The sequence below is a fragment of the Lacerta agilis genome, chromosome 13, assembly GCF_009819535.1.
Source record: "Lacerta agilis isolate rLacAgi1 chromosome 13, rLacAgi1.pri, whole genome shotgun sequence".
NCBI classification, from domain to species: Eukaryota; Metazoa; Chordata; class Lepidosauria; order Squamata; family Lacertidae; genus Lacerta; species Lacerta agilis.
In genome coordinates this window covers 28,130,098-28,145,536 of record NC_046324.1, presented here as the reverse complement: position 1 = coordinate 28,145,536, position 15,439 = coordinate 28,130,098, and the positions used below count along the sequence as shown (strand labels likewise).

The following is a 15,439-nucleotide window of genomic DNA, read 5'->3' as shown; positions in this document are numbered from 1 at the left end:
CACTTCACTGTACAAATATACAGTATGGCAGAAAGTTGAGTGCCAAGTGGGTTTTCCAGTGCATATTTGAATTACAGGTGGGACTCAGGCCTGACAGTATTGAAGACTACTGCCAGAGGCTCCCCTTGATTTCAGACTGGGGAAATTCCCAGCCTTGCCTGAAGATGCCAAAGCCTGAACCTGGGGTTTTCCACTTAGCAGGTTTTAAAATTGCTTAAGGGGTTGTTATAAATTTTAGAATGCACACACATATCAGACACACACCCCACAGAAAACCAATCCTTCACCCTTCAAAATTTAGGGAATATTTCCTGAGAAAATTGCCCATTATTTTAGCACACAGAACAATCCCAGAAGCTTTCCCAAAAGTTCTTTCAGTTCCAAATCCTTCAAATCCCATTTTAAGGGGTTACTTTGTGTATGAATAGGAAGTGACCTGGATTCAATAACAAAGTATTTACCATCTCAAAAGAATGGTCAGACTGCCCAGGTAATGCAATCAGTTAAAAGGTTATTAGGTATCCTGGCAGGCAGGAGAGGAGTCTCACTCTCAATTTTTTAGTTACAGGTAGGGAGTCAAACAAAATAGTCAAAACAAAATAAAAATAAAAAAAATCCTTCCAGTAGCACCTTAGAGACCAACTAAGTTTGTTCTTGGTATGAGCTTTTATTTTGTTTTCTCAATGTTTTGTTGTAGATGCCTCCTCGTTCTTTGATGTATGTATGATATTTTTAGGGTGGTCTTTGGCTAAGGGGTTGGGCAATGTGTAAAGTATTTAAAGGGGCTTGCACATCTTTGTTCTGGATCTCTCACCTTGCAAGGAGGCAGTGGCTTTGTTGTAACAGAAAAATAAAGATCTGCCTTGCTTTCACTGGATCCTGCCTCCATCCATCCTTCTCTGACCCATTATGGACTCAGAGTCCCTTGGTGAGTTGGGCAACAAAAACTAACCCCCAATTCTACAACAGGCTAAATACAAAGGGAAAAATACAAAGCAAATGCTCCACTGTTGAGCTAGGCATAGTTAAGCTGTGGGCAATATTGGGAATTTGAACCTGGAACTCCTTAGTCTTTTTTCCAGGACTCTTAGCCATCCCCAGCCTGATGTTTTAGAGAACAGCTCCCATCAGCCTTAACAAGCATAGGGTCAGAAACTATGGGAGTTGTGGTCCAAAAAATCTGGAGGGCTCACACCACTGTGTACACCTTTTCTGTTACCTTCCTTTCATAGATTTGTGTGTATGGGTAGCCAGTGGTCAAGCTGTTGCCCTGTATGTGGTGAGATGAATTACTAAGGTGGTAGCATCTTTAGTCTTGTGATCTTCTAGGTCTCGCCACCCCAGACCCAAGGGTATATGGCTGATAAAGAATGCAACTACAGTCATACCTCTGGTTGCTAACGGGATCCATTCCAGAGCCCCGTTCGCAACATGAGCAGCGCGCAGCCTGAAGTTCTGCGTCTGCGCATGTGCGCAACACAATTCAGCGCTTCTGCACATGTGTAAACCGTCGAACCCGGAAGTAACCCATTCCAGTACTTCCAGGTTCGGTGTGTTCATAACTCGTGATGAACGCAACACGCAGCGTTTGTGTCTAGAGGTATGACTGTTTTCATGTAAGCAATTTAAAGTTACATTATATAGCACTGTTGTGCATGCAGCATTGTGTTACTTCAGTAGTCCTCACAACAGCTTGAAGCACATGCTTTCCTAACTACCTAGTGTGCTAAAGGTAACAGTTGAATTGGGGAAACAGTTTAAAACTTGTTTCATCGGTGTTACTTAGTTTCCCATTCCAATACCAGACGTACACACACAAAGTTTACACTGCTTCCTTGAATATGTAATGAATACCTAGAAAAATATTATAGTTTTTATATGATAAATTAGTAGAGACCTTGGGTTGTATCTGGTTAAGAGCGGTAGACTCGTAATCTGGTGAACTGGGTTCACGTCTCCGCTCCTCCACATGCAGCTGCTTGGTGACCTTGGACTAGTCACACTTCTTTGAAGTCTGTCAGCCCCACTTACCTCACAGAGTGTTTGCTGTGGGGGGGGGAAGGGAAAGGAGATGGTTAGCTGCTTTGAGACTCCTTTGGGTAGTGATAAAGCAGGATATCAAATCCAAACTCCTACTCCTCCTCTGGTCATAGTTGAATCCATCAGAAGTTGTTGGATCCATAAACAAGGCCCCTCAGGGTTTTTTTTTGTTTTGGTTTTTTTTTGACGAAGTGAGGCTCAGGTGGCCTGATTAGCTGGTGTCTGTCTGTAGCAACAGTCAGCAGCAGATGCGTCAGAGGAAGTGCGTGGTAAACAGTTGTTGGCGTGGGCCATTCCAAGCCACTCCTAGTTTCCGGCAGTTCCAAGATTCCACATACCGTTTAAGCAGTTACATCATGGCTAATAGCCACTGGTGGCCTACTTACCTCTGAATTAGTTAAAATCTCATTATCCTTGATGCCTGATGTTGTGGCATATGGTGTTATGTCAAAACATACATACTGAATTTGTGTATGAATAGAGCCGCTTGAGTAGATTTACGATCTCCTGATTTCACCACTGGTACAGTATAGGGACACTCTGTAAGAGCCTAGGATGAGGAGGGGTGCTTTGTAACAGTTATGTCAGGGACAGGGAACTTGTGTTCGCCAGGTATTGTTGGCCTCCCAGCCATGAGTTCCAGCCGGCATAGTCAGGGGTGACTGGAAATCTAGTCCACCCACATCTGGAGGAAACAGGTTCCTTATCTTTGGCTTATGACAGCCTAGGGCAGGGGTCAGCAAACTTTTTCAGCAGGGGGCCGGTCCACTGTCCCTCAGACCTTGTGGGGGGCCGGACTATATTTTGAAAAAATATATGAACAATTCCTATGCCCCACAAATAACCCAGAGATGCATTTCAAATAAAAGGACACATTCTACTCATGTAAAAACACACTGATTCCCAGACCGTCTGCGGGCTGGATTTAGAAGATTGGGCCGCATCCGGCCCCTGGGCCTTAGTTTGGGGACCCCTGGCCTAGGGTGAATACACTGGATAACACTAGTTTCCTGATTGGTGGTAGGCCTGGTGGACAGTGACTTTTATAATGTCAGCACTCCTCCCAGTAACCTCCTTGGCACACTAAAAAGTGGACCAAGACTGTCTTTATGTGAATCTTTACGAAAGTACAAGTCATGTTGGCACTGCTGAGGGTATGTGCATTTTAAACATTGTGCTTGTTACCACAAATCACGGCAAACAAAGCAGTCTTCAGACTGCCACAAAAGCCTCTCATATGTACAAGACTTTATGGAAGAGAGAATGTTGTCCTGCATGTATGTGCATTGTGTGTCTAAGGCAAGTCCCCGAGGTTGTCATGTGCAGGCAAAAGGCTCCAAACTAAATGCTCACTGAAAATGGTGTGCACCCCACTGAGAGAGTTCACTGTAAATGTAGATTAGATGTGTCAGGACTGAATTAGGCAATTGGATTAATGTTTATTAGGCAGCAAGGTTATAGTAGTTCATCTAGTAAGGCACCCCAGACGGGTATCCTGGGAGAAATAGGCTGTGTCACATTTACCCTCAAGCTCCTTGTTTTCCTCTCCCCCTCCCCCCACAAAGTATGTGTACCATTATGCAAGTTTTGTGTTAATTCCTAGAAATTGTGCATAATTCCAGCAGAGAATATAGAAAGACTGTTTGGGACAATAAGCTGAAAATTGAAGTGAACTATGGCAAGTTCTTGATGTGAACACAAGCCATTTATTTCCTCAGGAGAATTGTACAGTGAATTCCTTAATTAATTTTCATGTCAGCTAGTTAAATTTTATGACAATAGCTGTTTCAGTTGCTGAACTATCTAGAGTTAAAAAAAAAAACCCACCAGGTCCCTGGGAAATTCAGTCGTGTGTTATGCTTGCCATTTTTATGCTCTTGTCCAGGGAAAATTAGAGACATCTTCACCAAAGTACTGTTACCTTATTGTGCCCATGCATATATGATGTGTGTTAAAACACCGACATTGGCACAACTATATTAGCAGCTCCAGGCTTGGGGGGGGGGTAATTGTAAGCATCCATCCTAACTATGGAGCCATGTGTTAATCATTTTATAACTGGTGGTGCCCCGCTAGACGAAAATAATTCATTCTGTGAATATTTCGTCTAGCGGTTTTTTCGTCTAGCGAAGCGGCAATGCAAACCGCGGTTTTCGCTAGGCAGCCCCATAGACAAATTCGTCTTGCGGGGCAGCCTTCGTCTAGCGAGTTTTTCGTCTAGCGGGGCACCACTGTACTTTTTTAAAAAATAGGGGTATGATTTCACTGTATGGGGTTTGGGTGGCTTAAATATTTTGGGTGGAATCCAACTATGCCCCTCTGATTAAACCCATTGGAACTGATGGACCTAAGTAGTTATGTTCATTCATTTCAGTGGATCTACTCCAACTATAGCTGTTATTACACAAACCTTTTGTAATAGAGGGGAGATCCATGTATTCCAAATACTAAACTTGTGGTTTGTACATTAACACATCCTGTTCTTTGCAACCTTTCACAAGGACAAGCTAACATTTGGTTATGTGATTTTGGCAAAAAGTGGTATAACATTTTTCAGTATTCCCAAAAGGGTAAGCCCAGTGAAATTGCCACATCGGATCATTGTGCTATAGTAACTGCCATACCTGCTTTCTTGGGAACACTTTGAAAACTGGACTACAAATTCATAGGCTTAGGCTGCAGTCATATATACCCTTACCTGATAACTCAGTAGGGTTTACTTTTTAGTATACATGTGTAGGGTTGCAGACAGAGTGTGCATTCCCAATGCAGTGTGAAGTGCCACACCACTCTGTACATCTTTTCTAAATATGTCACTATGAAATCCTTGTTCTGGAGTGCACTCTTAATTGACAGGGTCCATTTAGCATTTTAAAACTATCCCAAAGATGCTAAATAAGGTCCTGCCATATTGTGCTTTTAGCCAGTGTCCTAATAAATTACATTTTCATTTGTATACATTCTACCGGTCTTGGGTATATTAAGGAAAGTGGTGCAAGTTCCATCAAATGCTGCTTCAGTAATTGGTGGGATAAGTTTAATGATCCCAAAAAAAAAAAAAACAAAAAAAAAAAAAAAAAAATTGGTTACAATTGCTGAAAAGTCCCAGGGTTTTGTGGCCTAGTTTGAGAAAATTCCACATTGGTTTTCTTTTCTTTTATTCTGAACCAAGCATACGTGTTTTTTCTCTCCTTTCCTAGAATATACTGATGATAATGCCCTGATTCCCAAGAACTCATCTGTTATTGTCAGAAGAATTCCTATTGGTGGAGTAAAATGTACAAGCAAAACTTATGTCATGTAAGTGTCTGTTTTTTGTTCCAAGTACTAAAATAAACATATGGGTTCTAACTAACATGTAGAAGCTTAGTGATGCAAGAAACATAGTTTAATTTATTTATTTTACATGAAAAACATGCATGCAAATTCATTTTGTTATATTTGACCATGCCAGCATATGTAAGTTGCACATTTCCATTTCAGTCAGTGGCAGTTACATTCCTACTTATTCTCCTGATGAAGTTACACTTTCTAACAGATGTTACAGGGAGAGCAGTTTTCTACTTGCTAGTTTGCTGGGGATTTCCATCAGAATCCTCTCCCCCACCCACTCAGTCTTAAGTTTCATGTGAGTGGATTAGGCAGATCCAGCTTCTAGTTGGTAGTAAGTTGTGTGTTTTGATATGTTTGGTGAGAGTGGGACAATAAAGTCAAAAATGTTATTTTGTTTACTGAATAATACTTTAAAATTATGTGCCCTTTCTGGTAGTCCTTTGAAAATGAAGAATCAGAGTTGGAATGGACCCCTGAGGGTCATGCATGTAGTCCAACCCCCTACAATTTGGCATCACTGCTATCCAACTTTAAAAAAAACCTCCAATAGGAAGTCTACCACCTTCCAAGGGAGTCTGTTCCACTGTTCAACGGCTCTTGCCATCAGAATTTTTTTCCTAATGTTTAGTGGGAATCTCCTTTTTTGTCATTTGAATCCCATCGGTTAGGATCCTCCACTCTGGAGCAGCAGAAAACAAGCTTGCTCCATCTTCCTTGTGGCAACTCTTCAACTATTTGAAAATGGCTATCTTGTCACCTGTTTCTTCTCCAGGCTAAACATCACAAACTCATTCAACAGTTGTCATAAGGTCTGGTTTCCAGACCCTTGACCATCTTGGTCTCCCTCCTCTGCACATGTTTCAGCTGACCAACTAAACGGTGGTGCCCAAGAATTAGCCCTACATATATTCTTGTTTAATTTTTTACATTCTTTTATTTGGAGGCACTTGAAGTAGATTATTCCTCTCCAGTGAATAGACTTGTGTTCTTGCAGTCATGGAATTTGGGAAATAAATTTGACTGAAATCCTAAGTGTGGGGGCTCATTCTTGAAGTTCAGGTTGGCAATAGGGCCAGTTCTGAACATCTGGAGGTAGAATATTTTATGTTTGGGTTGACTTTGGGATGATAGAGATTAAATTGTAAAAGGAGTGGATTTTTCACATTATGATTAATTATAAAATTAATTATGATCAGATAATGTTGAGCTTAATGATGAAAACAAATTTCTATGGTATGTAGAAACAGGATTAGGAGAGAAACTCTTGGGACTGGTTTTCCATTATAGGAGTTTGGGTTTGTCTACGGATTGCTTAATGAGGTCTGCATTCTACGTGTGGGTACGAGTTTCTGGACACAGGACTCATTCATATTGCCTTTTGGGGAGGAATTGGGTGGAAGCAAGCAAGAGCAGTGGATGCTGGACAAGGCAAGATTCTGGTGGATTGTGCTTCTGAAGATAATGTTTTGAATATTTTAAGCAGATACTGTTCTAGTCCTCTTGTGCATTTGTCATAGCATGGGGTAGTTCATGATATTACCTCTCAGCCATCAATAGCATAACATGTGAATGGTGTGTGTGTGTGTGAGAGGGGGAGAATAAGAAAGAGGGAATCATAGAATTGTAGAGTTGGAAGGATGTCTAGTCCAACCCCCTGTGATGCAAGAATATGCAACTAACCAACTGAGCTGGTCTTAGGTTTGATACTTGGTAACTGGATTGCACCCTTCCACATAGCTGACATTCATAGGTATGATGGGTTAGCACTAAAGCATAATGTACTCTGGAGTGAACATTGACTTTTGCTTTAAAGTCAAGTGAACACAGAGCACATTTGCCTATGTTTGCAAGAGTTGCTTATGGTAAGATGTACATTTGAAGGGTAAAATGTATCGCAAACATATCCTCAGGAACTCTTGAGAGTATTTTTTGCTGCCTGCTGAGGCCAGGTCTGGTGTCTACTCCTCCATCCACCTGCCAGGCCAACACTAAAATGTCTCGCTGCACCATTCAGGCACTTAATGCCTGCCTTCATGTATTCTTCCCACTCCAATGCTTGCTTAAGCAGCCTGCTTCCTCCTCCTACAGAAAAGTACTATTCCTGGTGCAAGGACCAGTTTTCTGCCTAGAGTTCCAATCATTCCCTGGTCTCTGTCCACCCACTCCTCACACACACCATGGAACATGCTGGTTGAGTGTGCAGTACTATCCCCTCACCCCATATGTAGTTTTAACTTAATGTGTGTGCCTGTGGTGTTCGCTTTGTACCACCAGAGACCATGGTTAGTATTAGTTCTTTACCCAGTAATAAACATGACAGACATCAACCTCAAAAATGAGACAACAAAATAGAGGATTCAGAGAATATTTTTTTAAAATACAAAATTGCTTTTATCTTGAGTTACTTGCTGCTTACAGTTAAGCCATTTTCAGTGACAAATATGTAAGGCATGTGGTATAAGGCCCTGTTCAGACATTGGCTTTGGACTTGCATGCACTCACTCCTTAACAATTGTGAGGAGATCAGTAACTTTTAAGCAATGTGTGGTTCCCTGTAACATCTAAGCTGTAGTTACTTAAACAACATCTAACGAGAAGAAGCTAGCAGTTTCAAATCCTGCCTTGTTATCGCAAACTTAGTTTAAACAAAGTTCACCAAAGTTAAGATTTCATGGGCAGTTGTGCTTTGTATAAAAGCAGGTGCTTGTGCTCACCCACAGCCATTAAAGAAGGGGAGGGGCTCACCATAGCTTATGCACATAGCAGAAAACTATGGTTTCCCATTACATCTGAATCAAGTTTAAGTGTGTTCATTGTATGGTGGCTGTTGTGCGGGTGGTGCTGTTGGTTAATACTGTTCTATAAACAGTTCTCTCTGGGCCAAGTTAGCCTTCTTGTTCACAGTTTGGGGATTTGGCCTGTTTGTATAAGTTTATGCAGCTTCTGTCTCTCATGAAATGGGTGAAAGTTGTAAGTCTTAGAAACTTAATGTTACCCTTATGCCTTGGTTACCTTAGTTTTTCAGGCATACTGTTTGTACCCAAGGTGGTAGTTTCCTCTGTTTTGTGCTATATACCATTGCTGTTTTTCTGACATTCTCTACTTTCTCTTTTTAGAAGTCGAACTGATCCAGTGAGTGGAACTTCAAAAGCAGTATGTAAAAACACAATATCACACTTTTTTCCTTCTACACATTCACTTAAAGTTTTTAAAGTAATGTAGCAATAAAATACTTTTCTAAATATTAATTTACATTGATTTCCCACAGAGAACCATTTATATTGTAAATACAATGTATTTTGAATCAGTATAGCAAAATAAGCAATGCAGATCATTTTAATGTGAATATTGACACTTGTGCAAAGTGACGCACTGTATTGCATATTGAATGCAAGATTATTTCCTGTATGACTGTGTGTTGTACAGATACTGTATGATCATTTATAGATCATGTAAGATAAGGGTTTCACTGCTAAACACGATTACCTTGTTCAACATCTGTGTGTCTCTAGTTAGTAGCTATATGTTTGTATAGGTTGTTGTGTGCCTTTTTGTTTTCTTGAAATAAAAACATTTGGAGTCTATCTTTTTTTTTGCCACTATTGCATTGCATCACCTAGGCTTTGTTCTAAGTATTTCCCTTTATGGTTTTTGAAAACATTGTCAAAAACCACATTAGTGTTAAACTTGTTTTTTTCCTTTAAACTTGGGGTGCAGGCACATGTTGAAATATGAAGAGCAGTTTTATGCAGCTATAAATGTGCCCTGTCATACACAGTCTTTGCACATGACTTCCAATAGCAATAAGAATTTTTTTAAAACCATCTAGACTGGTATCCTGCACTTGCTTCCGTTTTTCTGTGAGCAATCACATAATTTAAATTTGTCACAGTCAACATACAGGAAACATATTTTGACATAACAACCCAGCTATGTCCTGCTACCTTTTTAAGAAACCTTCCCAGTTGAGGATAACTTGCTTTACCTCTTTCCTCTTCACCAGACAAATTCCCTAATGTCATTTTATATTAGATAAACTCTTAAATTGAATACTCTAGTAAATCCTCCTTTAGCATACCATTGTTTGTGTATGATAACATTGGCAGCATTTTTCTTTCATTCTGGTGTATTAATTTTAGCCAGTAGTAACACATATTCTGTTCAGTATGGTTTTGCTGAATTAAGATACTGCAAACCTAGTTCTAATTATTTTTCAGCTTGGCATATCTTAAGTGTACTTGTTTAAGTGTAGCTGGCTTTCTTTTTAGAAGAACGAAGCCCAAAAAGTTACTTTGTGGATTTACTGGTCTTGGTGACCAGTGAGAATATTGATGAAATTATGGTTAACTAGAAATGTTTGGTCTTTGTGTAGCCTTTCAAAATGTTAAACCATAGGCTGCATTTGACAACTCATCATACATGTTTTAAAACTGCTTCCATTTATAGTGACCCAATGACTGCTGTAATACATAATATAATGGATTTGTGTAAGCTACACTTACCTAATTCTTTTTTCATGAGCAGTCCTTTCTTTGCTAGTATGTATATAAACACGACTATATGTTCGTAAATAAAGTTCAACATTCATTTAGAATATTGTGTTCCCTGGCATGTCTATTACACATCTGGGTAGTTCTTGTAGTTTGATCAAATGTTTTTAAAATGTGTTTTTTTAAAGCAGGCTTGCAAACAGGTCCACAGAATTTACTAGCCTTCAAACTTTTAGCCACATTGTAAGTTATTTGCGTTCTAAAGTGGGAGTGATGGGTGTACACTTTTTTAAGCTTCCCTGTCTAAGTACCTGGAGGTGATTACTACTTCCTGGCCTAGAGGGTGGCTGTTTAAAGCCTGCTTTAAAGCTAAGGCGGAACACTTGGTTCCTTTACATAATTCATCTGCTATGCTGTCTTGCCCAGATGTCAACTGAGAATTCAAAAGAAAATTCTTTTTCGGAATAGGTCTTTCCAATTCTGTGTGAAGTGTTCAGTGCTCTGGGAAACTTCGTCTAGATGGTTGGGAGGAGACTTCAGTGCTTCCATGTGATACGCGACAAAGCGAAAAACTCTGTAGGCTGAAGATGAGGCTTGGCACTGGGCTGAGAGTAGTATAGAATGCAGGTTTCTGTAGTCTTAAAAGTCAACATGTTCTGAATTGTCAAGAATTCCCCAAAGTAGTAATTCTTTGATTGTTGTCTTAGTATCCAAAAAGTGTAGCATCTTTTTGGGTGGGCTTTTGCATCTAATATAGATTGCTAATGTTCTTGACAAGGCCTCCACAAGTCAGGTTTCCTAAGAAGGCAAGATGTCCCACACACAGATTCCCTCTCCTGTGTTACAGATAACTTGGGATCTAGGAAGTTGTGAACTCAATCATATACAGGACTGGATCTAACACGATCCTTAGTGCCATGGCACTGGGATTTTCTTAGCTCTTTGTGGCACTCTGAGTTCATTGTAGGGCATGGGTTTGACTGAGTGGGAAATGTGAATCAGCTGTTTGTGGTCATGCAAAGGAATGGAAATCAGGGGACTGGCAGAAATCACAACTGGAATTGATGACTTTTAAGAGCAAAGAGTTTAGCATTAAGGGAATAAGAGCAGCCAGAGGACTACCAACTACTAGGAGACCCAAAATTCACTTGTTTGTGGTATTTTAGAGGCCAGGATGCAGTGTGTGTTCCCTTGTCCCTTTTCTCTTAAGCAAGGCTTTGCTTGTAATCTGTTCAGTGCTTTCCACGGGAAATCTTACTCTGTGCCCATGTTCCATAACTTGCTTCATATGGCTGCAGCTGCTTACAGTGAATAACACTTGAGCTGTTAAGCTCTTCAGTTTACCTGTTCAGCCTGTTACCACACACAAAAATAACTGCCATGACACAGGTTATAAACTCATTAAAAAGGCTACCTTTAGAAAGCTGTGTTTGAGTATACTGCTTTAATTAAATTGCATAGCTCAAGCTACAAAAAATGTTATTAGTAGGATAGCCCTGATTGTGATTGGTGGGACATTATGGGGGTGAGGGCATTGCAAATAACTCTGCGTTGGCTGTGGCTGGCCACCCAACTTTAGGAATGGTGACCAGGATCCCTCTTACTGCTGTTCCAAGTGTAGTGCTGGTGGGATTGAATGGCAGCCATTCACTTGAGTGGGAGAAAGTAAAGGGGTACCCTCAGATAACTGGGCAAAGTGTGAAACCTATTGCTTGAGCATGTTCTCCATCTTTCCCAACAGATTCCTACAGAGTTCCATAGAGGCAAACTTTCAGGCTTAGCTTCCATATGCCTAACCCCATGTTTCACTCTGTCCCCCTTTTAGGCAGACATTATTGTAACACTAGTCTCAATCACCTGAAATGTTGGGAGTTAGAAGGGAAATGTGTATTTTATTACTTTTAACATAAATCCATTTTTTTTCTTCAGCAACTTTTTGCATTACACTTGAAGACCATAAAACAATGCTTGTGTTTTATGATGTTATATTTCTGATTGCTTTTGCTTCAGAATTACCTGTAGGCACTACTTAAAATGTGTCTTAAAACTTACATTGAATGTTGTATCCTAGGATTAGCCTCTCAAAAATGTGGCTTTATTTACTTGGTGCCAGGCATGTAAGCTCTTGAGACCCAATCCTGGTACGTGCAAGCAAGATACCACCATGAGAAGCAATACATGTTTTCATTGAGATGGTTTTCTAAAGCAGCAGCTAGAGTTCTATTCCTTGTGTCAGAAGAAGGGCTATCTTAACTCATTACTGTATTTCTGGTATTGAATGCTGCCTTATTCCAAAGTTAGTTCGAATGCAGCCTTTGCCAACTTGTTGGACTCTGGATGTTTTGGACTACAACTCCCATCAGCCCTTGCCAGCACATGTCTTTAGGATGCTGAGGCTGATTCACACCAAAGCATCTGGAGTGCACCAGGAGTGAAGGCTACTGCTGTACAGTAAATGAAAGAAAGTTGATCTACACAGTCTGGTTTAACACTCATGGCACCTCCAACAGAATAAAATCTTTTGCTTTAGGGGGCTTCCGTTCATTTTCTGAGCAGCATCCCAAGACTTATCACAGAACCAAAGTCTGATTTCTTGCGATAGCATGCCATTGCTCTTAAATGGACAATAGCAGTAGTTAGCAGTGCTAGAAATCAAGTTCCTGAACTGATCCCTGGGCTTCGAAAAATATTTGCTATTACTGATTTAGATATTACTAACAAAATTCTTTAAATGTTACCTCTTTATTTCAATAGTTTCCATTAAAATGTAATTTGAGAATCACATAAATGTTTTAAGCACTTAATTACCGGTACAACACTTTTCCTGCCACAGAGCATTTAATTAGTACCCTGTTGCTATCAGCATAGGCTTTTTGGAGTTAAGCATTAACAAGTTTCCAGAGGCTTGGAATCTGCCAGTTTTAATTTTTTTTTAATATGGAAAATATTTGGCTATTTTATGTGACTGCTTTGTGGAACCTACTGCAGCATGCATTACATGCAGAATGAAGATTTTTAACTATTGAAAAAGCAATTTATTTTTACTGTGAAAAAATGTAGGCTTGTTTATGTTGATCTCTGAACATAAAGCCTGATGAGTTGATTCCATTGAGTGAGTGCAGCATTAGTTGCTCTCCTGTGAAACTGAATATTATGTATATCTGACTGCACAAACTGTACAGACAATGATATGTTTTGGCCAAAGGCTTCATTACTTTGAAAAAATGCCTCTCTGTAGGACTAGATCTTAATAACAGTAGAGGCTAAATATTTTGCTTCATTTTGATTGTGGAACTTGAATGTGTGTTTAATTTTTTATGAACAGATTGATGACTCTTCTGCATCTATTTCTCTGGCCCAGCTTACAAAGGTATATATACATATATTCTTGTCAAATATAGCCAAATAAATTGTTGCTTGCTTGGTATTTTCAATGTTTTAATGCTGTGATCCTTATCTGGTTAATTTCTGTTACTGGTGCAAAGCATTTTTAGTAAAAAGTACCGAGCCTAAACATTGAAAATGTGTGTATATTTATTGATAACTATCCTGTAAAGAGTAGTTCCCAGTATGGGAAGATAGAAGGGGAGTCCCTTATCAGCCTCAACATAATGTTGCCGTTTTACTCATCTTCAAGACACAAAGAAGAAGCACCTCCGAAGCTGTTTTATCGTTTCTTTCATACGTTCCATTAATTTTGCATTGGAAAAATAGCACAAAGAAGAATTTTAATACTTTGGCTATTTATGGACTCCTAGGATTTCTCGGTGCAACAGCCAAAATAGAAGTATTTCCCTATCACATGGACACTTTACATGATAATTTTGGGATACTGCATTCAAAGCCAGTGATAGTGCAATAATTTGCATAAAATTTGATAAAAGTTGTACACTTGTAGTGTATGCAGTGGGCAGCAGCTATGCAACTAATTTGTTTGAACACAGACTGCGTAAATGTAACTGTTTATAGGAATATACCAATGTGTATGTGTGGCATATTAGCAAATGTGACCTTCTGAAACTGTTGTATCTGCCTTGTTTTGCTATGAAACTGCTTGCATTTTCTGCTCAATAATGTGTAACTTTGTCTGGGAAAGCACTAGTGATAACGCTCAACAAGTAAATTAGCTGCTCTTTAAAATTCCTATTAAGCAGTGTTACTAATACATTTGTGTTCCCTTTGTGAATAAAGACTGAAGTTATGTGTTTCCAAGAAAAACTTTATCTAGTAAAGTTGGGAAACTGAAGTATATTTGCAAATACAAAATTTAAGTCAAGCAAGGTAGCTTTAGTTTGGTTTCCATTAGTGCTGTCCTTAAATTTGTCCTCAGTTCTGTAAGCTCGTGTCAAGTTCTATTTTTATTGAGGTGTGAAAAAATGTCCAAGAGGTATACAAGTTACAGAGAACTTAAGTATTTCTGACTATTTTGTAATATAAAGTAGTTGAAAACTGTTACTTGCTTTAAAACCTCTTCAATGCACAGAGTCTTTGCATAGAGGAAATGTGTTTAACAGTTTTCTGTTTTATTCCTATTATGTATTAAATGCCATATTTGAATTTTGGTCTATTCCTACTAATGTTTTGTGCTATTGGATGTGTTCTGTAAAACTGTTTGGGTTCAAACAAATTAGCTCAGTATTTGTAAAATAGTCTTCTGTAAATGTGAAACAATTTAATAGTTGTTAATCTGGATTGTTAAGAAAAAATATGTATTTTAAATCAACTGTTTAATAAAATGTTGAAACTAGCTGGTTGTTTTGTGGATGAATGTATAAAGTATGTGTGGCTGATCTGAATGTTAAGTGATTGAATATCTGAACAGTTAGTAAACCAGTCCCTTAGACCCTGCTTGTATCTGTTTATAGAGTGTAATGAACCATCCTAACAGGTACCAAGTTTCTGGAAACATTAGCTCAATAAGGGAGCCTCACATCAAGGGCTTGCACCTTAAGGGTAGTGTCATCTTGAAAGATGTGTTTCCCAAACATTGTGCTGTCTTTAATTCCAGTTGGGAAAAAATATTTTGTCTGAATTTTTTTGTGTGTGTTGGTGCGAAGCAGTTTTTTTTATACATTCAGTTGCACTCAGGCATTTTCCTGTTAAAGACATCTGTAAGGGAATAACAAGCCCATTTCCCAAGTTTTTAAAGGTGGTCTAGCTGGGCTTCTGAACCCTCAGTTTTCAGGATGACATTGTCCTTTTAAATATTTTAAGCATAAATAATGCATAGCATTATATAGCAAATTGAGGCAGTAGCGAACAGCATCACTTTACAAAATGAAACAGCTCAATGCCTTTTATCTTGTAAGTATTACAGAAGGCATCTTTCAGAACACTTAACTCCAGACCATTTAAATTTATCACGGCAAACTGGAGCAGTTACACAAGCCATTACATAAGATACAAACTGCACCTAAGGTTTAGTTAGAATGCCCCAGCAGAGTTTTTTATCTTTTCATTTTAGGTTAGGAAGTACACAAACATCATGTAACGGCATAAGGACTCCCTGGAACATCTTCAAGACAATCTGATATTAAAGAGCTGTTTTTGAGGCAACTTTCAGTTAGCTTTGTGCT

General features: G+C 39.2%; 1 protein-coding gene across 3 annotated transcripts in view; it reads left to right on the top strand.

Annotated features, from left to right (window-relative positions):
• The window catches only part of RBBP6 (RB binding protein 6, ubiquitin ligase), a 31,165-nt gene that overhangs the window by 1,267 nt on the left and 14,459 nt on the right, over nt 1-15,439 (top strand). For all 3 annotated transcript variants that reach the window (XM_033166631.1, XM_033166630.1, XM_033166629.1), the window contains exons 2-4: nt 5,241-5,340; nt 8,490-8,526; nt 13,189-13,233. In XM_033166631.1, the coding sequence (XP_033022522.1) occupies nt 5,241-5,340; nt 8,490-8,526; nt 13,189-13,233 (182 nt within the window). The remainder of the gene's footprint in view (nt 1-5,240; nt 5,341-8,489; nt 8,527-13,188; nt 13,234-15,439) is intronic.